At 44.2% G+C, this 12,300-nt stretch overlaps 1 protein-coding gene across 1 annotated transcript in view; it reads right to left on the bottom strand.

Moving 5' to 3' along the window:
• Nucleotides 1-692: 692 nt before the first annotated feature.
• The window catches only part of LOC138666985 (zinc finger protein 432-like), a 54,769-nt gene continuing 43,161 nt past the window's right edge, over nucleotides 693-12,300 (bottom strand). Inside the window, exon 10 of the mRNA XM_069755193.1 lies at nucleotides 693-3,207. Coding sequence (XP_069611294.1) covers nucleotides 1,616-3,207 — 1,592 coding nt within the window. The 3' untranslated portion in view covers nucleotides 693-1,615. The remainder of the gene's footprint in view (nucleotides 3,208-12,300) is intronic.

Here is a 12,300-nt window from a genome sequence, read left to right as displayed (position 1 = left end):
TCTGCCCAATAATCCCCTTTGGAAATGCTGTGTGTCGCCCCCTATTCCCTCCGCATGCCATCTGTGGTAACCACAAATTGTTGATCGACCCAGATCTGGAGACCTTCCTCCATTTTGCAAGGCTTGAGAGACTGTGCTCCTAAGCACATTTATGAAGGATCAGTGGGATAAATGCTTTTTCCTCTCCCACAAATCGGCTATGGCCACTAATTACAAGAAATAATCTATAAAATTGTTTCAAGGTGGTACCGGGTTCCCACCACCTTGCATAAATGGTTCTGTGAGGTATCTAGTCTATGTTGGCATTGCGGGGTGTGTGGGGACACAGTAACATACATGGTGGTCTTGCCCGACTCAAGGAGCTTTCTGGGGTAAAGTCTGAATTTTTAAGGAAGTGACAGGAGTATCAGTATTTAGAAAACTTGTACAACAGTGAAAGCTCTGGTGTCCTATGCCCAAACTGATGTATAAGAAAATCACTACTAATGGCATCTACTTTAGGTAGCCAAAATAATAATACTGCATGCAAAAGAGAGAAAAAAAAGACTATCAGCACCACTGCGACATTCAAACCAATGTGTCTCACGCATCAAACAGCTTAATGCTTTTTTCGCCCAAAAAGGAACGGTTGCTCAATCCAGAAAGCAGACTGCAAAGTCAAATTATGAAGAAATGAAAGGCACTCACCGTCCTAAAAATCCAAGCTTTATTGCGACATACAAGTCTTCAGCAGGGGATAATGTGAACAATTAACGGACGATGGCCGTTTCGCTCTACCGCGCTTCCACGCGTCCTACCCGCCATTGGAATTCAGTAGAACCTCCTCTTTAGAAGAATGGTTCATAGAGTTGGCTAGAACCCATGCTACGAAAAAGCCGATAACCCAAATACAAGAATATACTATTACAACCGCTACTAAATGGTTTTACTGGGAAACCTTCCCTTATTTCCAACTCTCCCAAACTATCCTAAGGTGCATTATAGTTTGTCCCTTCTTTGCACTCCTAGATCCTCTCGATTTTTCTTTTTCTCCTCCTTAGGCTGCCGTCACACTAACAGTATTTGGTCAGTATTTTACATCAGTATTTGTAAGCCAAAACCAGGAGTGGAACAATTAGAGGAAAAGTATCACAGAAACATATGCACCACTTCTGCATTTATCACCCACTCCTGGTTTTGGCTGAGAAATACTGATGTAAAATACTGACCAAATACTGCTAGTGTGACAGCAGCCTACTTCCCATCCTTGAAGTGTCTTGCTTATCAATATACTACATCGGCTTCTTGATTTTTGTAACATGATTAAACCCTATTTATTCCTTTGATTCGTTATGTAATGAAGTCTATCGCTTTTTTCTATTCATCCTCTTAGACTTTGATTTTCTGTTAGTTGTTATATTATGCTGTTAAAAAAAAAATCAATAAAACTTTGAAAAAATATAGTTAATTACTTTCCTGTGTGAGTTTTTAGATGTGTAACAAGATTTGTTTTCCGATTAAAACATTTCCCACATACTGAACATGAAAATGGCTTCTCCCCTGTGTGAATTCTCTGATGTTTCGCAAGGTTTGATTTAGTACTGTAATATTTCCCACATTCTAAACATGAAAATGGCTACGCCTCTGTGTGAGTTCTCTGATGTTTAACAAGACTTGATTTCTTTGTAAAACATTTCCCACATTCTGAACAAGAGAATGGTTTCTCCCCCGTGTGAATCCTCTGATGTGAAACAAGACGTGATTTCAAGGTAAAACATTTCCCACATTCTGAACAAGAAAATGGCTTCTCCCCTGTGTGAATTCTCTGATGGTTAAAAAGTACAGTTTTTTCACTATATCGTTTTCCACATTCTGAACATGAAAATGGCTTCTCCCCTGTGTGAGTTCTCTGATGTTTAACAAGACTTGATTTCTCTGTAAAACATTTCCCACATTCTGAACAAGAGAATGGTTTCTCCCCCGTGTGAATCCTCTGATGTGAAACAAGACTTGATTTCAAGGTAAAACATTTCCCACATTCTGAACAAGAGAATGGTTTCTCCCCTATGTGAATTCTTTGGTGCATCACAAAACCTGATTTGTGTGTAAAACATTTCCCGCATTCTGAACAAGAAAATGGCTTCGCCCCTGTGTGAATTCTCTGATGTTTAAAAAGTACAGTTTTCTCACTATATTGTTTTCCACATTCTGAACATGAAAATGGCTTCTCCCCTGTGTGAATTCTCTGATGTGTAACAAGACTTGATTTCTCTTTAAAACATTTCCCACATTCTGAACAAGAGAATGGTTTCTCCCCCGTGTGAATCCTCTGATGTTTAACAAGACTTGATTTCAAGGTAAAACATTTCCCACATTCTGAACAAGAGAATGGTTTCTCCCCTGTGTGAATTCTTTGGTGCATCACAAAATTTGATTTGAATGTAAAACATTTCCCGCATTCTGAACAAGAAAATAGCTTCTCCCCTGTGTGAATTTTCTGATGTGTAACAAGACTTGATTTGAATGTAAAACATTTCCCACATTCTGAACAAGAGAATGGTTTCTCCCCCGTGTGAATCCTCTGATGTTTAACAAGACTTGATTTGAATGTAAAACATTTCCCGCATTCTGAACATGAAAATGGCTTCTCCCCTGTGTGAATTCTCTGATGGCTAGAAAGTACAGATTTCCTACTATATCGTTTTCCACATTCTGAACATGAAAATGGCTTCTCCCCTGTGTGAATTCTCTGATGGCTAGAAAGTACAGATTTCTTACTATATCGTTTTCCACATTCTGAACATGAAAATGGCTTCTCCCCTGTGTGAATTCTCTGATGGCTAAAAAGTACAGATTTCTCACTATATCGTTTTCCACATTCTGAACATGAAAATGGCTTCTCCCCTGTGTGACTTCTCTGATGTTTCGCAAGTTTTGATTTAGTACTGTAATATTTCCCACATTCTGAACATGAAAATGGCTTCTCCGCTATGTGAAGTATTTCATGTTTGACAGCCCTTCTGTGACTTTTGTTTTGCATATTGGTCTTAAATGAAGCAGAAAAAAGGACCTGTTGAAAAGGATCAGATGACAGATTTTTTCTGATGATATCTTGAGCTGGATCGGGTATAATGACATGTTCTTCGCAAATGTCAGGTGTGATACTAAAATTATCTGCAGAAAAGTCTGAGAAGATCAGACATCCCTCTGAGCTCCTGGTACAGTCACCTAGTAAGAATGAAAAAAAAATAGTTCTCTTCAGTAACTTTGCAGTGAAATTATATATTTCTATTATATATTTTATAGCATTTCCATGCAAACTGTAATACAATTAAAATGAAAATACAAAAACACACAGGCACTACCTGACCATGCAGCAGAAAACCATCTCTAGAATCCCCTCAGCTGCTAAGGTCAATAAGGGGTAGGTGTCACCCTTACAGAAAAATAGACAAGTGTTAAATAGACTGACCACGCTCCAGGAGAGAATAGCACAGAGCAAACTAAGTGGGTCCAATGAACAAAGAATCTATAGAGATTGATAGCCGTCCAATAAAACAAAATACGAGCCCCAGATGGCACTCCAAGAGAGAATAGCAAAAGAACAAGCTAAATAGATTCGATAAACAAAAAATTTATCTAGTAGCCGTCCAGTAAATCAATTACTAGCCCCAGATAGTAACAACACTACTAGCACACAGAACCCCTTTATAATAAGAAAGGCAGTGGAGCCCTTACCGTTCAGTGGAGGGTTTAGTTTTCATCGCGGCAGCTGAATGATTTACAGCTACTAGCCAGGCTGAGTGCATGTGGGGGTTGCCGGGTTGCTAGGGAATCCCCACATGTAAACAAGCAGGCTAGTAGCTGTAAGTCATTCAGCTGCCGCGATGAAAACTAAATCTCTGAGCAGTCATAAATACTAGGAGACCACCCAAGCGTGCTCGGGAAAACCCGAGCAAGGAGTACACTCGCTAATCACTAGTCTATATATATTCTTTGTTCATTGGACCCACTTAGTTTGCTCTGTGCTATTCTCTCCTGGAGAGCTGTCAGTCCATTTAACACTTGTAATACAATTAAATTATTGATGGACTAAAGCTGGAGTCACACATAACGATATCGTTAACGATATCTTGCAACATCACGCTTTTGGTGACGTAGCAACGATCCCGCTAACGATCTCGTTATGTGTGACAGCGACCAACGATCAGGCCCCAGCTGGGAGATCGTTGGTCGTTGGGGAATGATCAGGACCATTTTTGGTCGCTGATCACCCGCTGTCATCGCTGGATCGGCGTGTGTGACGCCGATCCAGCGATGTGTTCACTTGTAACCAGGGTAAATATCGGGTTACTAAGCGCAGGGCCGCGCTTAGTAACCCGATATTTACCCTGGTTACCATTGTAAAAGTTAAAAAAAAAAAAAAAAAACAGTACATACTCACATTCTGATGTCTGTCACATCCCCCGGCGTCCACAGGGTTAAAACTGCTTTCGGCAGGAGTGCTGCTAATGTGTCAGCGCCGGCCGTAAAGCAGAGCACATGGGTGACGTGCAGGGAAGCTCTCGGCAGCAGCGCGTGCAATAGCAGCCCTCTTGCCGAAAGCAGTTTTAACCCTGTGGACGCCGGCGGGGGACGCGACAGACATCAGAATGTGAGTATGTAGTGCTTTTTTTTTTTTTTACTTTTACAATGGTAACCAGGGTAAATATCGGGTTACTAAGTGCGGCCCTGCACTTAGTAACCCGATGTTTACCCTGGTTACCCGGGTGCTGCAGGGGGACTTCGGCATCATTGAAGACAGTTTCAACGATGCCGAAGCCTTTCCCCTGATCGTTGGTCGCTGGAGAGAGCCGTCTGTGTGACAGCTCCCCAGCGACCACACAACGACTTACCAACGATCACGGCCAGGTCGTATCGCTGGTCGTGATCGTTGGTAAGTTGTTTAGTGTGACTAAAGCTTTAGACAATAGACCCCAAAGAGGGACGGAGATTACAGTGTTAGGTGACCAGGTAGTGTCGTTACAAATTTTCACTACTCTATTATAGCCATCTTCAGAGGAGACTCATAAAATAAATCTTCCATCTCATACATTCTCCGACAGGTACAAGCGCTATAGCACAGAGCAAAGCACATTGGAGCAGATTGGTCATGTACACAAGGCATGGCTTTGGAGATGTAACTAAACAGTGGATACAAGAAAGGAGAGCAAGTCCTTCATATCATATATGTCATGCCAGCCAATAGAAACATTAGCTGAATATGGAAGCACTGGGGGATCTGAAAAAGAATTTGCAGCACTGCCCACTGCAAACATAGTTGCAGGTTCTTTTATAGATCACTTATGCTGGTTTCACATTTGCGTTTAAATCCGCAGCGTTTAAAACGCATCCGCAAGTGTTGAAAAAAACGCATGTAAAAGCGTACAAACGCTGCGTTTTTTAGACGCATGCGTTGTCGCATGCGGTTAAAAAAATGCCGCGTTTGTACGCGTTTACATGCGTTTTTTCCTGCGTTTGCGCTTTTGGTACGCATGATGAGAAATTTCACAAGCTGGTTTTTGTTCATTCTGCTTCACAAAAATCGGAATAAAAAGCAATCAAAAATGTCACGTGCCCGAAAATGTTACCAATAAAAATGTCAACTCGTCCCGCAAAAAACAAGACCTCACATGACTCTGTGGACCAAAATATGGAAAAATTGTGTTAGGAGTCGAGTTTCCTCTGCTGCACAGGGAGAATCTCGATCCGTGTCTCCTGCAGTCTCCCATTCTGCATCGGCCGCAGTGGGCCTGCTCAGCGGAGACGTTGCTCCCAGCATCTCACTGAGACTGGTACTGTGCAAAGGGTTACTACTGCCTCTCCAGGCTCTGCTATGGTACCCTGCACTGATCTGCAGCGAGCAGGCTTTTCTGGGTCTAAGTCCTGCTTTGCACACACTGAGCATGCCCAGGGCAAGATCTCTCAGTGGAGATATAGGGTCACATGCTCAGGAAGGTCCTGTAGGTGCTAGGACTTAGTCCTACTTTGCACACACTGAGCATGCCCAGGGCAAGATCTCAATGGAGATCTAGGGTCACATGCTCAGGTACTGCTGCAAATCCATTGGTCCTTCTTTGAAGGGTCCTGAACGTGCTGCAGCTATATAAGCTTCGCATGACCGCACGGCCATGCGCTAGTATACTATTGTAATCGTGTGTGTGTTCTTGAGTGCAAGTCGTTACTTAAAAAACCCATCCCTTGTGTATGACTGTTCGCGTAAGGTGTATGGCTGCAATCTAGCGCCCGGCTGAACTCACAGCCTAAACACACGAAGCAGCGTCTAACTGCTGTGACCGCCAGTGCAGCGCCGTGCGCTATTAGTGCGCTTACCTTACCCAAGTCTGGATGGTTAGTGGCGTCCGCTAGTGTGGCACAGCATACACTTCTGTGCATAATAGTTACCTCAGATACCCCTATTGTGGTGTCGATCGCAAGAGGTCTACACTAACTCTAATCCTGTGTCCTGGAATAGAGTTCTGTGGTTCCTTGCTTGCGCTCTCTGTGCGGTACCGCGACCCTGTGACTTAACAGGGATCGCTTCCTTCACACAGGGTGAAGTTAACCCATGTGTGTAATCACATTGTACCGCCATATAGTGCCGCCATTCACTTAGCAGCAGGTTCGTTCCTGCACGGTGGATCCCGGGTGGCGAAAGCACCAATCTTACTTAATATATTCGGTGCGTTCCGCCAACCCTAACAAATTGTAGCTCTCAAAATGTGGTAACGCAAAAAATATTTTTTGGAATAAAAAGCGTCTTTCAGTGTGTGACAGCTGCCAATCATAAAAATCCACTTGAAAACCCCTTATAAATAGAAATCAAACCCCCTTCATCAACTCCTTAGTTAGGGAAAAATTAAAAAAATGTATTTATTTCCATTTTCCCATTAGTGTTAGGGCTAGGATCCCTTTGGGGTTAGGGTTAGGATCCCTTTGGGGTTAGGGTGAGGGTTGGGGCTAGGGTTTGGATCCCTTTATCATCTTGATGGTGGCTTAGGGTTAGGGCTAGGGTTAGGATCCCTTTATCACCTTGATGGTGGGGGGTGGCCCATCAGTGTCTAGACTTGTTTTTCTCTATGGAAACGCATGCGTTCAAAAACGCAACCAAACGCATGTGCTTAAAAATGCATGCGTTTACATAGACAGCAATGCTTTTTTTTTACGCAAACCGTGCGCAATCGAACGCATGCGTTTCCCGCCTCTAAAAATACTACATGTTGCATTTCCGCACCAAGCCGCAAGCGACAAAAAGACACATGCGTCGTCAAACGCGGCCAAACGCGAACAAAAAAAACGCATGCGTTTTTAATGGTAAATATAGGAAAACACGACGCATGCGTTTAGATGCGGTACAAACGCAGCGGCAAAAAACGCAAATGTGAAACCAGCCTTACACTGGTACTTGAATGTTTGTGAATCCTTCAAAATTTGTCATTGCTGGATAAATTTGACCTACAACTACACTCGATTTTCACACTAAGGCCATGTTCATACAATGTGTTTTTTACTGCGGAACCGCCGCGATTTTGCCGCTGCGGGTCCGCAGCTGTTTTCCATGCAGGGTACAGTACAATGTACCCTATGGAAAACAGGAACCGCTATGCCCACATTGCGGAAATTCACTAAAAAAGCCGCACTGAATTGCTGCGGTAAAAAAGGACCATGTCACTTCTTTGTGCGGAATTGCAGCGGTTCTGCACCCATTGACCTCCATTGTGAGGGTCAAACCCGCAGTAAAGCCCGCAGACGAAAAAAATATCTGCGGGTTTTCTGCGGTTTGTGGTGCAGAACCGCTGCAGCAGGAAGTGCGCGGGCGGAGTGTGGCTGTCCCCCGTGACCCAATCCCACCCCCCATGCTCCGGTGCCACCCCCCTGTGCTCCGATGCCACACCCCCGTGCCCTCATCTCCCCCCTTATACTTACCGGGCCTCCCGGTGTCCATCCGTCCGTCCGTCTTCTCCCTGGGCGCCGCCATCTTCCAAAATGGCGGGCGCATGCGCAGTGCTCCCGCCGAATCTGCCGGCCGGCAGATTCGTTCCAGGCATATTTTGATCACTGTGATAACCTCACAGTGATCAAAATAAAAAAAAAAAGTAAATGACCCCCCCTTTATCACCCCCATAGGTAGTAACAATAATAAAATAAAGATTTTTTTTTTTTTTCCCCACTACAGTTAGAACTAGGGTTAGGGATAGGGTTAGGGGTAGGGTTAGTGGTAGGGTTAGGGTATTTTCAGCCATTTTAACCCTAAAAAACTTCCTAGAAAACACACAGACTCTGCAGAGAAAACTGCATAAAAAACCGCACTAAAAACCGCATAAAAAAACGCACCAAAAACGCACCTGCGTTTTCTGCCAAGAGCTGCGGTTTTTAGTGCAGAAAAAACAGCAGGGAAATCAGGAACGTGTGAACATGGCCTAAAAGTAGATAGAGAGTGTCTATTTGTATTATCTAGCATATTCAGTTACATAACATTATAACGTCAGTCCTCCCCTAAGCCTATGGCTGATTATGTTATACAAATAATACTGTCTTAACCCCTTCCCGACCTACGATGTACTGGGTACGTCATAGCGATTTTGCTTCAACTGTTTAGGCACATCAGGGGCTCTTCAAACACGACAAGACGATTCTATCAAACTCTGCTTTCCAAAACATCACTCCTTTTCTGAGCAATGCCATAAGCCCTAACAGTAGTTTCCCCCACATATGGGGTATTAGTATACCCAGGAGATATTGCAGAACAAATTTTGGGTTCAATTTCTTTCCTGCTACCCTTGTGAAAATAAAAAGTTTGGGGCTAAAAACATTTTTGTGGAAAAAAAATATAGATATTTTCACTTAAATCACAGCTACTACACAGAAGTTTGTAACATATAGCAAAGTGTTCAGCACACATCTCAATAAGTTCCTTGAGGGGTCTAGTTTCCAAAATAGGGTCACTTGCATTTTTTTTTTCACTATTTAGACAAATCAGAGGCTCTCCAAACACAATGTGGCAACCGCTAATAATTCCAGCTATTTTTGAGCTAAAAAAGTCAAATGGTGCTCCTTCCTTTCCTAGCCTTGTCAAACAGTATTTCTCCGCCATATATGGGGTACCAGCATTCTCAGGAGAAATTGCACAACAAATTGTAGGGTGCATTTTCACCTATTACCCTTGTGATAAAAAAATTTAAGGGTACTGTCACACAGTGGCATTTTGATCGCTACGATGGCACGATTCGTGACGTTCCAGCGATATAGTTACGATCTCGCAGTGTCTGACACGCTCCTGCGATCAGGGACCCCGCTGAGAATCGTACGTCGTAGCAGATCGTTTGAAACTTTCTTTCGTCATCTAGTGTCCCGCTGTGGCGGCATGATCGCATGGTGTAACAAAGGTGTTCACGATATTGTATACGATGTGCGCATATTAACCAACGGCTTCTACATCGCACATACGTCATGAAATTATCGCTCCAGCGTCGTACATTGCAAAGTGTGACAGCAGTCTACGACGCTGGAGCGATATTGTTACGATGCTGGAGCGTCACGGATCGTGCCGTCGTAGCGATCAAAATGCCACTGTGTGACGGTAGCCTAAGGCTAAAAAGCACAATTTTGTGAGACAAATGTGATGTTCTATTTTTATGCCTCTATGTTATAAACCTCTGATGCACCTGGGGGTTGAAGGTGCTCACCACACATCTAGATACATTCCATGAGGGGTTTAGTTTACAAAACAGGGTCATTTGTGGGGAGGGGGTTCCACTGTTTAGGCACATTAGGGGCTCTCCAAATGAGACATGGCATTTGCTCTCTATTCCAGCTATTTTCTTTTCAAAAAGTCAAATAGTACTGCTTCGCTCCATAGCCCTGCCATGCCCCAAACAGCAGTTTTCCTCCACATTTTGGCTATCAGCGTACCCAGAAGAAATTGCACAAGTTTTGGGGTCCTATTTCTGCTGTTACCCTTCTGAAAGTAAAAAATATGAAGTTAATGTAAAAAAAAAAGTAAAATGTTAAAATTGGTTATTTTCTGTCATATAGGCCATATATAGGCCCGCCAAAGGCACTTAAAACGTGATGTGGTCTCCAAAAAATGGCTTGGAAGTTTTGTTGAAAAATTGCTAGTCAACTTTAACCCTTCTAACTTCCTAAAGGAAGAAAAAAAATCATGTTTAAGAAATGATGCAAATGTAAAGTAGACATGTGTTTGATCTTCATGTATTAGCTCCGTTATTATTTTAGTAAGTCTCATGGCTAATACTTTAGCAAACAGTTTTTTATGTCTACAGGGAGAAGAGATATTGATCTATAGCAGACCTGGGCAAAGTGTGGCCCACGGGTCACATCCGGCCCCCCGGCTCAAGTCTGCCCCGCGGACCGAGAGCCGTGGGGCTGAAAACCTGAGATCCGTGGGCCGCACCGTGCCCGCCATCTCCCGCAGTCAGCATCGGTGGAAGAGGGGCCTCCGGCCACTTCCTCCACCAATCAGCGTGTGAAACAGCTGACGTGATGACGTCATGTCATTGCGTCAGCTGTGTACCGCTGGAGAGTCAGTGCATCGGAGACAGCAACAGTGAGTGTGGGGTGTTTTTTTTTCTCATGTGCATGAACATGGGGATTCTATGGGGGGTGAACATACTGCATACAGGGAGGCTATGGGTGTGTCATGCTGCACACGGGGAGGCTATGGGGGCGACATGCTGCACATGGTGAGGCTATGGGAAGGCTGTATACTGTCATACAATATATGGAGAGGCTGTGGGGGCCTCATGCAGTATATGGGAGGCTGTGTGGGGCCTCATCCAGTATGTGGAGAGATTCTGGGGCTCATGCTGTACATGGGGAGGCTGTGCGGGGCTCATGCCGTACATGGGGAGGCTGTGCGGGGCTCATGCCGTACATGGGGAGGCTGTGCGGGGCTCATGCCGTACATGGGGAGGCTGTGCGGGGCTCATGCCGTACATCGGGAGGCTGTGCGGGGCTCATGCCGTACATCGGGAGGCTGTGCGGGGCTCATGCCGTACATCGGGAGGCTGTGCGGGGGCTCATGCCATACATGGGGAGACTGTGCGGGGCTCATGCCATACATGGGGAGGCTGTGCGGGGCTCATGCCGTACATGGGGAGGCTGTGCGGGGCTCATGCCGTACATAGGGAGGCTGTGCGGGGCTCATGCCGTATTTAGGGAGGATGTGTGGGGCTCATGCTGCATATGTAGTAGGCTGTGTGAGGCTCATGCTGTATATAAGGGGCTGTGGGGGGGGGGGGGGGTTTCAAAGATATATATGGGGGTGTCAGCATACTTAATTATGCTCAATATTAGGTGATACAATTAATAAAATAATATTGAGTAGAATTAATTTCAAGCTATTAGTTTGGCCCTCCACAACAGTAATGGTCTCTCATATGGCACCTCAGGAAAATTAATTGCCCACCGTGGTCTATGGGAATCTGGGCATTCAGGGTATTACAACTGAATAATTGCTTCAGTCATTGAAGTAGGCAATCTCCCAACTATTGTTGCTCCCTCCAACACCCCCAACAATCTGGGAAGTAAAATCTCTCCAAGGAGCCCGTCAGCCTTTTCGTTTTGGAGTTTACTCAATGCCTCTTCCAGAGTGAATGGTTGATCAAGGCATCTGATAGCCTCTAGAGACAGCTTAGGGAGTTTTACCCCTGCCAAGTATGTAGATATTTGTTCCTCCCTTTCTGCAGATCTGGTTTTGTATATTTCTCCATAGTATTGACTTAAGGCTGTTAAAATATCTGAAGTATCAGTGAGTATATTGCAATCTCTCGATAAAAGTCTAGCTATATGCGATGATCCCGCCTGCGCCTTAATTATTTATGCCAACCGGTATCCCACACTCTCCCCTTCAATGAAATAGTTTTGCTTTATAAACATATGCCTCTGTGAGGAAAGTGCTAGTAGGTGATCTGCCATACTTTTTTGGGCTATTTTCCACTGTAATCTGTTGACATCAGACACATTTTTTCTATATAAAATCGCCTCCCGTGACATGAACTCTTGTTGCAATTCCTGAGATTTCTCTCTGGTTTTAGTTTTTACTTTGCTAAGTTTCCTTATATATATACCCAGCACATAGGCCTTCCTTATTTTCTATATTGTATTGGTCTCTGCTGTCCCATCAAATCTGACATCGAGCCTTTAAAAGACTGCAACCAATATGGGTGCAGGCGCCATAGAAACATAAACCCCCCCCCCCCAGGGGACCGTCCCCCACCTCTAACTGTACGAATAATGGAGAATGATCCGAAATATTTCTGG

The sequence above is a fragment of the Ranitomeya imitator genome, chromosome 2, assembly GCF_032444005.1.
Source record: "Ranitomeya imitator isolate aRanImi1 chromosome 2, aRanImi1.pri, whole genome shotgun sequence".
In the NCBI taxonomy this organism is placed as follows: Eukaryota; Metazoa; Chordata; class Amphibia; order Anura; family Dendrobatidae; genus Ranitomeya; species Ranitomeya imitator.
Note: the sequence above shows the minus strand (reverse complement) of the source record. Positions and strands in the feature narration are given on the sequence as shown.